This window comes from Trachemys scripta, chromosome 2 (assembly GCF_013100865.1).
Source record: "Trachemys scripta elegans isolate TJP31775 chromosome 2, CAS_Tse_1.0, whole genome shotgun sequence".
NCBI classification, from domain to species: Eukaryota; Metazoa; Chordata; order Testudines; family Emydidae; genus Trachemys; species Trachemys scripta.
Window position 1 is genome coordinate 22707896 of NC_048299.1, and position 14033 is coordinate 22721928.

Here is a 14033-nt window from a genome sequence, read left to right on the forward strand (position 1 = left end):
GAAGTGGGTATTCACCCACAAAAGCTCATGCTCCAATACGTCTGTTAATCTATAAGGTGCCACAGGACTCTTTGCTACTTTTACGGATCCAGACTAACACAGCTACCCCTCTGATACTTAACGTATTCCATGTAGATTCAGACCATTGATTGCTTTTATGTCCTACCCTTAGGTGGAGTGGCAACATATTTAGCTTTGGCCCAGGTTAACAGATAAGGTTTAAGCCATCGCTGAGAACAGAGGCACATTTCAGTCTCTGTAGATACTTAGTAGGACAGGCAGCTGCTGAGGCAAGTCAGGTCATGACTGCTCCTGAGGATTTCGGCTGCCCTAATTTCTTTATTCTGGCACTTAATTGTTTTGCCTGATAACGGGCTGATCAAGAACAGCAGAACTAGACTTCAGTGCTGTGACTAGGGAATTTGATCCTGACAGAGCATAAATCCCCACAACTCTGGTGGCATCAATAGGCATCCGGTACGTGCAGCACCTATCAGGATCAGGCCTTGAGGAAGGAGGAGAGTACAGATTGAAGAATGTGGCTCCAGGAGCTGTCCCCTAAGAGACCCCTTTTACATTGAAGTGCCTTCGCTCATTTGTTCAGTGAGTTGCCAGAGAATGGCACAAACCTCAAAAGATTCTGAGATTCCATTCACCTAAGCGCCTGGAAAGCTCTGATGCTTCTCTCCAAACACTGAAAATATTGCAAACACTAGGGAGGTGGTGCCCAAACTTCTCCTGTTGCACCCTCCCCGTTACCAGTAATGGAATCTGTCTGTGCTCCCCCTCACTTACGGCACAGTTGGCTCAGCAGAGGAGCTTGGGCTTAAAGGCACAGTTGAGGACAGAACTGGGGATGGAGGACGAACTGGGGCTAGAGGCAGAGCTGGCCTGGGGGTGAAGAAGGAATGAGGGCAGAGCTGCATCTGGGGCCAGAGCTGGGCTGGGGGTGGAGCAGAGCAGAGTGGTGCTCTCTCCCCACCCCCGGTGCGGGCTGTCCAGAACCTGCTGTGCAATCCCCAAAACCTTCCTCTGCACCCCTCTAGGGCTGTATGCGACACAGTTTGGGGACCACTGCACTAGGTGCGGCAGAATTGGGCTAGAAATAGCACAAGTACAGACTCACATGATGTCCGGCACTTCCTGCTTCCAGACAGGCTGCAGACACGAAGGGCTCAAAAATCAAGGTCGCAGAGAAGTCAACAGCAGAATTTTGCTTGTAGTGCAAAGACATGCGAAAATGGAATGCAGTGGGGGCCATTTATATTTGAATTTAACAAAATATATGATTTTTTTGGTGACTGCTGTAGCTGATTCTCATTATATCTGATCTGGTTTGCCCATCCCAAGGATCAAGGAGTCAGTTTTCTGATCTCCATACAAAAAAAAGATAAAGCACAGAAAAAGAGAGATTGGTGAGTTAGGGGAATAGGTGGCGCTGGGAGTTGCCTTACCAAGTGGGGGGTCAGTGCTAACGAGGGCAATTCAATTAGGGTGGATGTGGCCCATTTCCAACAGTTGACAAGAAGGGGTGAATATCAACAGAGGGAAAATTACCTTTTGTAGTGCTAACGAGGCCAATCTACCATGATTGAATTGGCCTCGTTAGCACTGACCCTCCCCACTTGGTAAGGCAACTCCCATCTTTTCATGTGCTGTATATTTATACCTGCCTACTGTATTTTCCACTCCATGCATCTGATGAAGTAGGTTATAGCCCATGAAAGCTTATGCCCAAATACATTTGTTAGTCTCTAAGGTGCCACAAGGACTCCTTGTTGTTTTTGTTTCTATTAACTTCAGTGGGATTTGGATCAGGCCCTTAGTGAACAGTATGAGTCACTGCTGGTAGACATGATTAGTGGGATGTCAGAAAAATTCACAGTGTACTAATGGTACCTTGAGCTGACATGTTGAATGCTGGCATTAAAAGTGCCAGACTAGTCTATTGGTGGCACAATATACAACAATCCAAAAGAAAGTTGGACAGAGAGTTCACGGACATCTTTTCATTACCATGGTCCCTTCCAGAAGCACAGGAAGATTAAGCTGGGGGGTGGAGTGGGTCTAAGGAAAGAAGAAAAGACACAAGAGGAAGATATACAATTCCTGAGCCATGCAAGATGTACAATCCAGGTGGAAGCAGTGGCGACATATTCGTCCTAAAAGTGTGTGTGTGGGGGGGACAGGAGGCCCTGCCCCCTCTGTGGTCCCACCCTGCCTCTCCTCTTCCCCTTGAGGCCCCACCCCCTGGCCAAGCCAGAGGTTGGAGATCCCGGGCCTCTCCACTTGCCCAGGGGGAGGGGAGGGCTGGAGAGCAGCCCCTGGCCACTGTTCCTGCCCCCTCCCTGCCCAAATCCTCCACCCAGAGCAGGTGGAGGGTCCGTGGCTCCCCACAGGGCTCTTACACTGACCTGGCTCTGACTTCCACCTGGCCAGACAGTAGGCCTCAGGGTCCGAAGGGCTACAGCCAGGCAATGGGCTCCCCAGGCTGCTCTTACCTGGGCTGTGCTCCAGCTTCTGGGCTGGCCGGGGGTGGGGTCTTGGGGGAAAGAGGAGAGGCAGGGGGCAGGCCCATGGCAAAAAGTCCACTTTCAAAAGTGAGAGGGCCATGGCTCCTTGGCCTACACCCATTCTGGCACCCATGGCTGGAAGATGCTCATGGGACCAGCTACTTAGGGAATGGTACACCCTGTCGTATAGGCAGGTAATGATGTAGGCTGGTGTCATTTCTGAAAATGACAAATCAACTTCCTACCGCCAATGGAGTTGTTAGTACACAGCAGATATCTGATAGTCCAGCAAAATTCTCTATGGGTAGCAAAGTAATCTATCACCAGAAGCACAAAGGCATCTGGGATTATTCTTCACATTCTATTGACGAGAAGGAAACATCCTTGAAAAAGTATGGATGGGCCCTGGGTTGATGCCTCAGAAAAGTAAACATTACTATACACGTGATCAAAGATGGTTAGTGTAGGAAACTGTGTAGGAGAGATTTGCTATGCATGTGAAGAATTGTAATCCTCCCAGTGACTTCAAATGGACGCAGAGTTAGACCAACACTGAGTGAGTCTGAAAACATACCCTAGGAGTCCATGCTGATGCTAGTCTTATCACTGGCTGCACCTGTGTGCAGAAGAGCCCCATGCCACTAGCCTGAGCACTGGAATCTGAGCAGCACAAAAGTATAGACTCTTCCTAATAAGAAGAGTGCTGTGAGGAAGATCCCATAGCAAATGTTTGCCAGGCATTTTGAAAAGGACATAAAGCACTGTGTAAGCCCAATTATTTATAATGCTTGTGATGGTGGTGTTGTTTTTTGTATTTATATTGCTGAAATAAAGTGATTCTTTCACTAGGAGTGCAGTGTGCTGTTATAAATTAGAAGGTATACTGGCCTGGAAATCATGGTCTATTTTGGAAAGCCCTTCTCATTTACTAATGCTAATGATAACAATTACTACTAATTTTCATTTATGTAGCTCTTGAGATTCTTAAAGAATTTTGCAAAGTAACATCCCCATTTGACAGATGGGGAAACTGGCATTAAGTGGTAAACCAGCAGGAGATTGGGGAATCAAACTCGGGTCTCCTGATTCCCAAGCTTCTGTTTTAACCTCTGGGGTTAAACAACCCCCTGGTTTCCCTTTATAATGCAGACAGTTTCATGTAGCACAACACAGCATTCTCCAAAGCATTAGTGAATGCAGGCAGCAGAATCTAGCCCTGGTACAGTAAAACTATTGGTACAATTCTAAGCAATCACTTGGACCTCTGTAGGGCTCCTCCATGTGCAGAAAACATCAGTTTCTTTGAATCCAGCAAAATCATACAAGTATGAGAATATAGCACTATGGTGGTCTTTAGCATGTGACAAACCATCACAGTTTGATTCACAAGACATAGGCCTCTGATCTATATATTGCCCATCTATCTCTATACTACCTCCAAAAAAAATTATGAATCTTTGCAATCATCTCTCTGTTAGAAGCTTGACAAACACAGCTGCTATCTATCTCTATATAGATATATATGCACATTATCTATCTATCAGCTTTGCAAGTGGCAGAATTGTCTAAAGATCAGGCTTGAGAAAAGGCACATTCCTCGTCACCAGCAACTCTGCAGAATGGTATTCCTCTCCGGAAAGTGTAACTTTATAGAAAAGAAACAAGATATCCCATTAGCTTTTACGTATGGTTTCCTTTCTTACAAGAATGTTGCATCATTACAAAAAGTACCTTCATTACGTGTATCAATACAATAATTATCTCTGGTAAGCTGAAATGTTGACATGCCCTCTATTTGCTGTATGTTCGTCCATCCATTCTATGGAAAAGCCTGTAAATTTCTCCCAATGATTTTCAGGTAAGCACATATAAAGGCCTTTGTGCATGGCCTAAGGCTGTTTCTGTGAAGAGAGGGGTTTGCTGTAATATGGTACTTTCTATAACTGGGAAGAATGGTACGTACGATCATTCATGAACTACAGCGAGAACATTAACAATCACATTAATCTTAAGAATTCCTCCCATTTAGTAGCAGCTACCTGAGAACTCTCACCTGTGGCAAATGGTTACATTTACTCCTGCTGGGAATGTGACTGGGAAGTCGAATGTTAAAGAGGGCCTGCAGCGCAGCTTGTGCTGCTTGGCCTTTTGCCAGCTTCTTGCTACGTCCTGAGCCTTCAAATGTTCTCCCATCCACTCTCACTGCCATCACAAAACTCTTGATATGCTGCTTCTCCACAGTCTCCGAAAGGCAGACGTACCTCAGTCCCGATCGCAGCTCATTTAGCAACACCACTGGGTTCTTTTCGCTCTCAGCTGTGGATGCCATCTTGTACTTGTTTTGCTTAGCGTGGCCCATTAAATCCAATGTGTGGCAGAGTAACCTCCCATGCCGATAAGCAGTAGAAAGCAATTCATTATTAACCGGGTTATAGACCGAAAAGTCCTCGCTGTGTGCAGACGGTTCAAACTCCTTGAACAGAGTATCTGGAAAGTCTGCCTGGTCAGATGTAAAGTCAGTGGATGGGTTAAAACAGTTCCCCATGGCAAAGTGAGCTTGACATGCATTTGGGAACTGAACAAAAGATTTCAGCGCTAATTCTGCAGCTCGCATTTTGGCCTTCTTTTTCGTGGGTCCTGTACCTTCAAATGTAAGCCCATTTACTTCTACAGCAACAGCAAAGACTGGAGCATGCACTGGGCCCGTCTGGGAAACCATTTTATATTGTAAACCTGGTTTAAGTTCATGTAACTGGACCAGGGCATTCTTTGGTGTCACTGACCACGAGACTTTCTTCCAGATGAGTTGGAGTTTGCAGAAATGGCCATTATTGCCTTCCTCTAAAGGTCTTTTCCTTTTAATGCTAGGTGTGCCCACTCTTGACCTGTCACTAGAGGATATCGGATGATCCTCCAGGTTGCCAACATTTCGGTTTTCCTTTACTTCTGCACTGCTGGTACCTGTCAATAAACAAACAGAAAACCCCACATTACTGTTGCCATCAAGAAATCTAATGTCAAGCTAGAGCTGGCAGAATAGCATGAAAAGAGATTCACAGATATTTTCATGAATAAGCATGGCCCATTCACTGGGCTGATATTTGTAAAGTCACATTAATAGTTCTTCGTGAGTATTTGGATAGTGACTGGTTTATCTATTACAATACTGATGAATTCCTAGAATGTCATGAGTGATTATTGGTCCAATAACTCCTTCCTGACGTGTATTAATCATAGCCACCTGTTTAAAAAGTTTCTGTTATCCAATGAGGGAGCACAAATGCTGCCATGTTACTTAAATGAACACTCAAAATGGATAATTAATAGTAAAAGTGAATAGCTTGTAAAGAGCCCCTGTACTGAAATCTGTTCAAATTAGCCACGTACGCCAATGCTTACGAACAAACATGTTGCTACAAATCAGAATTGATTCACACATGATTCACAAACAGAAAAATGGGCAAATTCATTGAATAATTTATTTTCAGTGAATAAACTGACCAGCTCTAGCCACAACACAGACCTTTGTATTACTTACATCACAAACCCAGCCTAAGAGATGATCAAACATCCTTTTCCAGTACTTGAGACTATAATTTGTTCTAGTCTATTCTCCAGGGCTAAGATCCTTGTTTGAATAAGTTCAATCGCAGGTACTCTGCTACTGCAATAGCAATAACTAATAATGCAAAAATATTAGATCAGTGCAAATCAGGCTTGGAGAAACCAGAGCTGCACGATGGCAGTAATTACTGATGTAAAGGATGAGCTATGTCAAAGAAAAGCAATAGGAAAGAGCACCTACAATGAGGCAATGTTGGTGGTGGGGCAGGGGGAAGATAAGAGGGAGCATTTTCTAAGTGCAGAGCTAACGAACCATATTCAGCTCTCGGTTACGCTCATGCATCGCCGCTGACCTCAATGCAGTAGTACAGTAACTGAGAACCAAGTTTGACCCAATCAAGTTTAAGCATCCTTGGGGCTTGGTCAGTAGCAAACAGAAAAAACGAGCAACAATGAAAAACATTGAAACAATGAAAAATATTGCTCTGTCACGAAGTGATTCACTGTACTGCTGCCATCTCTGACTAGTACATTTAAATTTATTTCCTTCTTATTCCTCTAGGAGTCAAAACATAGTGGGCCATATTCCCTGGTCCAATCGAAGTTTGCTTGGTGTGGGACCAGACTGAGGGGCTGTCCAGCTGCCAGTCTGATCCCTGACACAAAGCAGAGCATGTCTATGCCTGGCTGCCCATATTTCATCAGCTGTGCCTCATGGGAAATCTGCATAAGGACCAGGCTCAGTTACAGTCCCTGTGTTCAGGGGAGCGCAGAGACCGCTCCCTCCTGATTCCCCTAGGACAACCCCAAAGGAGTGTGGCCACGATGCTGCCTCCCCTAAACTCTGGACGACAGAGCTGTGAGGCTGTGCAGGGGCGCGGGAAGCTAGCTGTTTGCTAAGGATGGGAGAAGCTTCTGCTGGAGCATTGCAACTTTGCACCGCTCCCAGCTCTGGCTGTGCCTTACAGACACATATGAGCCCTCAGAGTCTGCTTCGTATTCCAAACAGCAATGGGTCAAATCCTGGTGTTTTGATTAAACACTAAACAACAACTTCCATCAAAACAATAAGGTCCCGATCCTGCAGGTTGTTCTGTGAGGGTGGATGCCTGTGTGGAACCCCACTGAGTATGCCTACAGCGCAGTTACACACCCACGACCGTCCTGTGTCAGCTGACTCAGGCTTGCGGGGCTCGGGCTCATCGGGCTGTTTATTTGCGTTGTAGGCATTTGGGCTCAGGCTGGAGCCTGGGCTCTGGGACCCTTCCCCCTTGTGGGGTCCCTGAGCTCATATGTCTACACCACAATTAAACAGCCACTTAGCCCAAGCCCTGCAAGCCTGAGTCAGCTGACATGGGCCAACCATGGGTTTTTAAATTGCAGTATAGACATTCCCGTTGGCCTCAGTGGGTCTTACTCTGCGTGCAGGGGTCCTTATGTGCACAACGTCTTGCAATGCCGCGATTGCAACTCAGCAAAGCACTTCAGCACATGCTAAACTCAAGCCTATGTTTAAGTGTCATCACGGTGCTTAAGTGCATTGCTTAGTAGGGATGGGCATGGGCTGCTAAATCAGGGCCTTAGTGATTAGCTCCTTTTTACTTTCTAAAGTGAAAAAAAAAAGTCAAATTAGAAAAAGAAAAATCTTGCCATATAAAGTTCAGCCATATAAAATATGATGGCTATAAAAACAGCCTCACTGGAAACGAGCCACTGAAAAGGTCATGTTAATAAGAGGTGATCTGAGATAACTTGGTCTCTTCTCCTAGGGTTCAAACCCATTTATGGAAGCTCTGAATTGGGGAGGGGGAACAAGTCAGCCTTAACTGTGTCTTATTTTCCTGGGCCATTGAAATAGCTAACCATTTTCCACCATGGCTGGTTTTCCGTAGATAGCATCACCTTCCTAAGGCTGAGCTATCCTTCTTTGAAGATCCCTTTTTATTTAAAAGCTGTGAAACATTTTGCCTCAGATACGTTTTTATAAGGGAAGTAGGGTTGGTTCTGTATTTAACACCTCTTCTCTCTCTTTTCCTAATAGGGTTTTGACAGACCCAATTATTGTACATAATGATATTGAAACCGGGAGGCATGAAAAGAAAGATAGCTTTTGTTTCACACTATATACAGGTTTGAAAGGACTCTGTATTGATTATGCACCACTGAATAGGAAAATTCAGAGGGTTATTTGTATTTATAATTCATATTGTCTTTTTCCTTTTTTTTTAAATTTTATAATCCTTGTTCCATGGGTTTGTGAACAGACACAGTTTGTCCTTCACTTTCACAAACACAATGAACCAAAAATAAACATTCTCTGCTTGCCCTAAAAGTTTTGTCTCTGGCCCTATCTATCCTGGGTTGTGGGTTGGTTGTGGAGTAGTGGGCTATGATTTTTTTCCCCCACCAATGCAACTAGACAAATGCAACGATGCCAGTGCAAACCCTCAGTGTAGTTGGGTGACAGCAGTGTGACATAGCGCTGGCAACAAAAATTATTGGAGTGATTTATATTAGCACAGTCCACAGACCTTGTTTAGCACTGGTGCAGTAGGTCTACCTTATGGGCTAACACTGAGGTAGTTGGTGATGCAAATTATTTTAGGCCAGACAAAGCTTAAATCATATAGAGGGCCTGATCCTGAAATTCCAGTTAATAGCTAAATTCCCCATTGCTTTCAAAGAGAGCAGAATCAGGCCAGTTGTCATTCATGTCATATAAATTAGTGGCCACCTAAATTCAATCAGAAAGTTCCTTTATTTCTCAAAGGAGTAAAGCTTCTAAGAAAGACCATATGCCTGATGGACTTGCATGACATCCAACAATAGTTGGATAAAGCTAAATTACTTTATACTTTCAGGTACCTTTGAAATAGGAGATCTTTGAAATGTGGCTTTCATGAGACCTCTGTGCAGCAGACACAAGATTACATCTCTAATGGTGGCACATGTACTTCTCTCGTGAAAATCAGACAAAGCAGGCAAATGACACCAAACTACATTAGATAAATACTGTAAGCAGCCATAATAGAACAATCACAAGCAATTTTGGATACGAAGAGCTCTAAAAGGAAAGGGGCAAGTCAGAGGTTGCACATGGGGAAAAATGCAAAACGGTGGATCATTTTCATCCTTGTTATCTCTCAGAATGACTTGGCTCTTGAGTCTCCAAAATACATTATCTATATTTGATAAAAAAAATTAAAATCAAATATAGTGCTCCTAAGTTGAAAGGTTTGCAGCATAATGAAATTATAGGTTTTTGTAAAAGGAGAAACAAAAAAATACAGATTTATAGTAATAATTTTTACTTTATTCTGAAAGATAAAAAAAATCTGTTTGCCTTGTAAGATCCCCTCAGATAACTTTACTCATCATTCTTTTTCAGACTGCACAAGCAAGTGAAGGCCTTTATCCTTTATATTGCAATCTTATTTTTGCTTCAACAATTGAATGGGAGAAAAGAGGGCACTTATCAAATGTATTTATTTGTGCATTTTCCCCTCACTCTTCTGTATCTGGTTTAATTTCTCTCTCCTTTCTGGTCATTATGCACAGCAGAGTTAACCTGGAGAGCCTGCATCATCAAGAGCTTTTCAGAACTATAATGCATCACTAATAATGACACTGCCTATGTCTCTGGGTCATAAGGGCTCTGAAGAACTAGCCATCCGATACTCCACGCTACATTTGAAGAGATAATATTGTTCCTGTTGAAGGTTATTCTGCTGCCAAACTTTTTGGGTGGGGGGGCTCAGAGGGAGAGGAAATGTGGCAGCCTCACTATGGCAAACATCTTTTAAAAACAAATCACAATAAGTAAACATCTGAGATAATTGCAAGGTATCCATTATATCAAGATCTAAGGAATAAGGAATGTTTGCCTAGGTACAAGAGGGTCACAAGGCAATATGATCTTTAGAAATGTTTAGAAATCCCAAGATTGCTACTGTTGCATTTTGAACAGTGAAGGTTAGGTTTATTTTAATTTTCTGTTGTCTGCATTTTAATATCTGCCCCCCATTTGACCTCCTCACACAGCGCATGTAATTTGCTGTCCATCTCCATTGTATTGACCACAGACAGAGCTTAAAGGGATTCACCTCCATCATTTCTGACATACTTGAAAATGAGGCATTTCACAGCAAAACAATAGGTACGATCTGGAGGTCAAACTCTGGAGACCTGTGTTCCAGTCAACTAGTATATCAGCAGCACTATACGGCAATCTCCCCAGCCAACCAAACAACCTTTTCATAAACTACCAAATCTCAAAAAAAGAAACAGGAATTCTTTTGCTGGAGATGTGCAGAAATCAATTATATTCAGATCCATATTCTTGAAGTTGGTATAATAAACTTGTAGCTAACTGTAGAAATCAAAACTACACACACTTTTAGCTACCAGTGTAGATGTATATATGATGAATTATGCTTAAGAGGAAAAAAACATTTCATATTCTCTTTGTTGATGATGAAATCCTTTCTGTTAACTTGCAAGGTGTAGGTGGTTTAAAACCATATTATAATTCACCCCAAAGGATATTATAACAATATGCTGTAGAATGGCTGCATTTACAGTTTTTAAAAATCCTTTTAAAAGGTCCCCTATTGTTTCCTGGACAACTATGCCAGTTTTTGCTTAAAATTAAAGTTGAGAATTTATTGAGGAACTTGTGAAAGGTGAATGTTGTTTCCTCCATACTGAAAATTTTCCTACCACTGAGTCATCTATTGTCTGTAATAACTACAACATGCCTAAGCACTAGTACAGTGCTTACCAATTGGGGAATTTATTTACATAAGTTTTGGCCCTGATCCAGTGCAGCATTTAGGCTCTGACTCAGGAAAGCATCCCTGTTCAGAATAGCACATAAGCACATGCATAAAGTTAAATGTGTACTTAAGTGCTGTTCTGAATAGAGCTTGGCATAGGTCACTGCTTAAGTGCTTTCATGAATCAGGGCCTAAATACTTACTTAGCTTTAAGCTCATGAGAAAGGCTATTGAAGTCAATGGCTAAAATTTTCAAAAGTGACCACTTGATTCTGGTTCCTCCATGCTGGGTTGCTTGAGATGCTTTAAAGGAGCCTGATTTTCAAAGGGTGGTGCTCAGCATTTTCTGGAGATCAGACTCCCTTAAGGTGTCTCAAATTGGGCATCCAAAAAATGGAGAGACCCCAAATCACTAGACACTTGAAAATCTTGGCCAATATTCTCATAATTAAATATGTGCTTCAGTGTCCTTCGGAACTCTAGTGCCAGCACAATCACCAAAAATATGTGTGTATCATGGTCTGATAGGGCCTGATCCAACGGGAAACGTATCCATTGCTGCTTGCACAGAGAAGGTCTGTGCATCTCTATGACAAAAACCAAAAAGCTAGCTCCCTGATCCAGGGTAATGGATGTTGGCATAGCCATTGAAGGCTTCCCTTTTCCCAGAGGCAGGATCACACTGTGTGGAGCCTGGATACCACAGATGACATTGGCATCTGGCTTATGGGAATGATGTTGTAGGATGGACTTTTGCCATAAGGTTTCAGATGAATTCTTCCTTTAGGACTGACATTCAGTCCAGCAGAGATGGCATTTTAAAGGAGCTAAGTGGCCTGAAGATGTTTTTCTGTCTATCAGGTTATTTCACCACTTGAACCAAAATATGAGTATCTATACACAGACTTGCACCGGTTTAAAGACATCTTTAGTTAAACTGGTGCAAGTTTGTGTGTAAACAAGGCCCAAATGGATGTGGAATATTCTTTTTGGATCTGATGCAATTCCTGTTGAAGCCAATGGGAATCTTTCCACTGACTGCAACAGTAGCTGGATTGGATTGAGCAGTTCGATACGGCCCATGGATATTAGGGTTGAAAGAGCCATAATGGGCAAGCCAGACCACCACTGTACATCATTGCAAGATAGATTTATTTCTTCCTAAAGCATCTTCCCCTCTCCCCCCAGCCATTTAGTGAAAGTACTGGCACAATATAAAACCTCCTATTCAGAACTAAAGTCACTAAATTCATTTGGTGGCTCTTTGATTGGGGTAGGTGGCATTTTTTCCCTAGCAGTAAATGGTGTGTAATTCATATGAATACACAAAATTGTTGTCATTGCCAATGTCATTATCGGATATTGGAACCAGGAGAGGACTAGTGTGTGTTGCCCACTAACAAGATGAAATTTGCTATTTCTCTTTGAGGAAGCAAAGCTTATGTCGTCCATAATATTAGCTTTAAAGCCAGTGCAACTGCAAGCAGGCCAGGGTACTGCTCCAGGAATAAGAAAATGGGGTTTCAATGTTTGGCTTGTACAAATTTACTACATTATTCAAAAATAACTGAGTAGCACATTTAGGAAACATCCCACAGGAGATCCCTGCAGCAGCTCATCGTGTGCATAGTATGTTTTCTGTGTGCACTTCTCATACAGTGTTGCAGAAATGTAGCCTCCTTAGGACCAGGATTTAAAGGCTTTTCTAGACTTTTTGGCCTTTGCTAGTTTATGTTATACCTGCCAGTCAAGGTGCTAACAACAGTCAGCAAGCACAATATGATGTACACGTGTTACTCAGCAGTACGGAATAAAGGGTCATATTCCTTCAGTAAATATGCCAGCCTATGCCGCCTCATGTCCAAATCAAGGCAGATTAGCTACAATACGGAGAATCATCCATTTTTTCCACCCACTAGTTATAATAGGGCAACTCTTCATTGTTTCTGGCTGGAAGAGGTACCCATCTGGTAGGGGATTCTAAAAGGCTAAGAGGTTTGGTTTGGTTTGGAAAGCTTCCCTCTCTGTTTTATGTGCCTCGAACAACGAGACGGCTGAAGGATGTGTGGTAATCCCCGCTAGGTGTTAAATGCAAAGAGCGGGTTAAGGTTGTTCAGTTCTAACCACACACATTCCCTCCAGCCTCATTCACATTTTAATTACTTCAATTCCCCTTCAGTACATAGTGGCTGCTGACATTCTTATATCCAAACAGTCCTTGGTACAGCATATTCCACCACCACCGAGCAGGAGCAAGAGTAGCTCTTGGAGAACCACGTAACCAGCACTTCAGCTGAATCCTGTTAACCCAAATCTAGTGAATGATCCCCATTCAATTAGACTTGGATTGTTTTCTTTTTCAGGTAATATTAACAAAGAGAAAAGGAGAGGGCAAGGTTTCAAACAAAGGCCCTGATCCTGAAGACCTTACTCATGCACAACTCCCATTGAAATCCCTGAGAATGCAAGGCAGTGAGAGGAAACAGAGTCAGCCAATTAAGTTTTTTCCTTTGGGGATAATGCATATAAGAATAAAGCAAAGTAAATTAATATAAATAGAAAAAACAAAGGAACTCCCCAGTCCTATGACCCAGCACTTCCTTCCCATAGGAATTTTCTCCCATCTCTACACACCCAATATATAGGCCTTCCCTCAGCATCTGTGCAAGAAGTGGGAAGCTGAGCTGAGGTTAACCCCATGTTCATTGGGGACCACGTCATGCCCTATGCACCAGGGAAGTTTGCACTAAACTGAGGATTGGTCTCAGCAGTTGCATATTTGCTAAATCACCTCGCTCCCCAAATTACCCGCAATCTAATGTTCTTTCAATTCACTTTATCATTCATCTCTATATGAAGAATAGAGGCTGCTTACTTAAATTGTCTTCATCTTCCATATTGGCCGCACCAGGACTTAAATACTTGAAGGGCGTGATGAAGGTTGACAATATGCTTACTTTTTCTGGAACAAAAGAAAAAAAAGGAAATATATTTATAAAATCAGGGTTTCACCAAAGCCCATGACATTCAGATTTTCATCATAATCTTTTCCTCATATTAGGCAGTTTGGCAAGTCTATTTTCATAGAATTATAGAGCTGTAGGACTGGAAAGGACCTCGAGAGGTTTTCTAGTCCAGTCCTCTGCACTCAAGACAGGACTAAGTATTATCTAGATCATTC

General features: G+C 42.8%; 1 protein-coding gene across 1 annotated transcript in view; it reads right to left on the minus strand.

Annotated features, from left to right (window-relative positions):
* ADARB2 (adenosine deaminase RNA specific B2 (inactive)) overlaps nucleotides 1-14033 on the minus strand; it is a 421252-nt gene that overhangs the window by 139364 nt on the left and 267855 nt on the right. The window contains exons 2-3 of the mRNA XM_034760060.1: nucleotides 13728-13814; nucleotides 4567-5474 (exon numbers count right to left, since the gene is read on the minus strand). Coding sequence (XP_034615951.1) covers nucleotides 4567-5474; nucleotides 13728-13814 — 995 coding nt within the window. The remainder of the gene's footprint in view (nucleotides 1-4566; nucleotides 5475-13727; nucleotides 13815-14033) is intronic.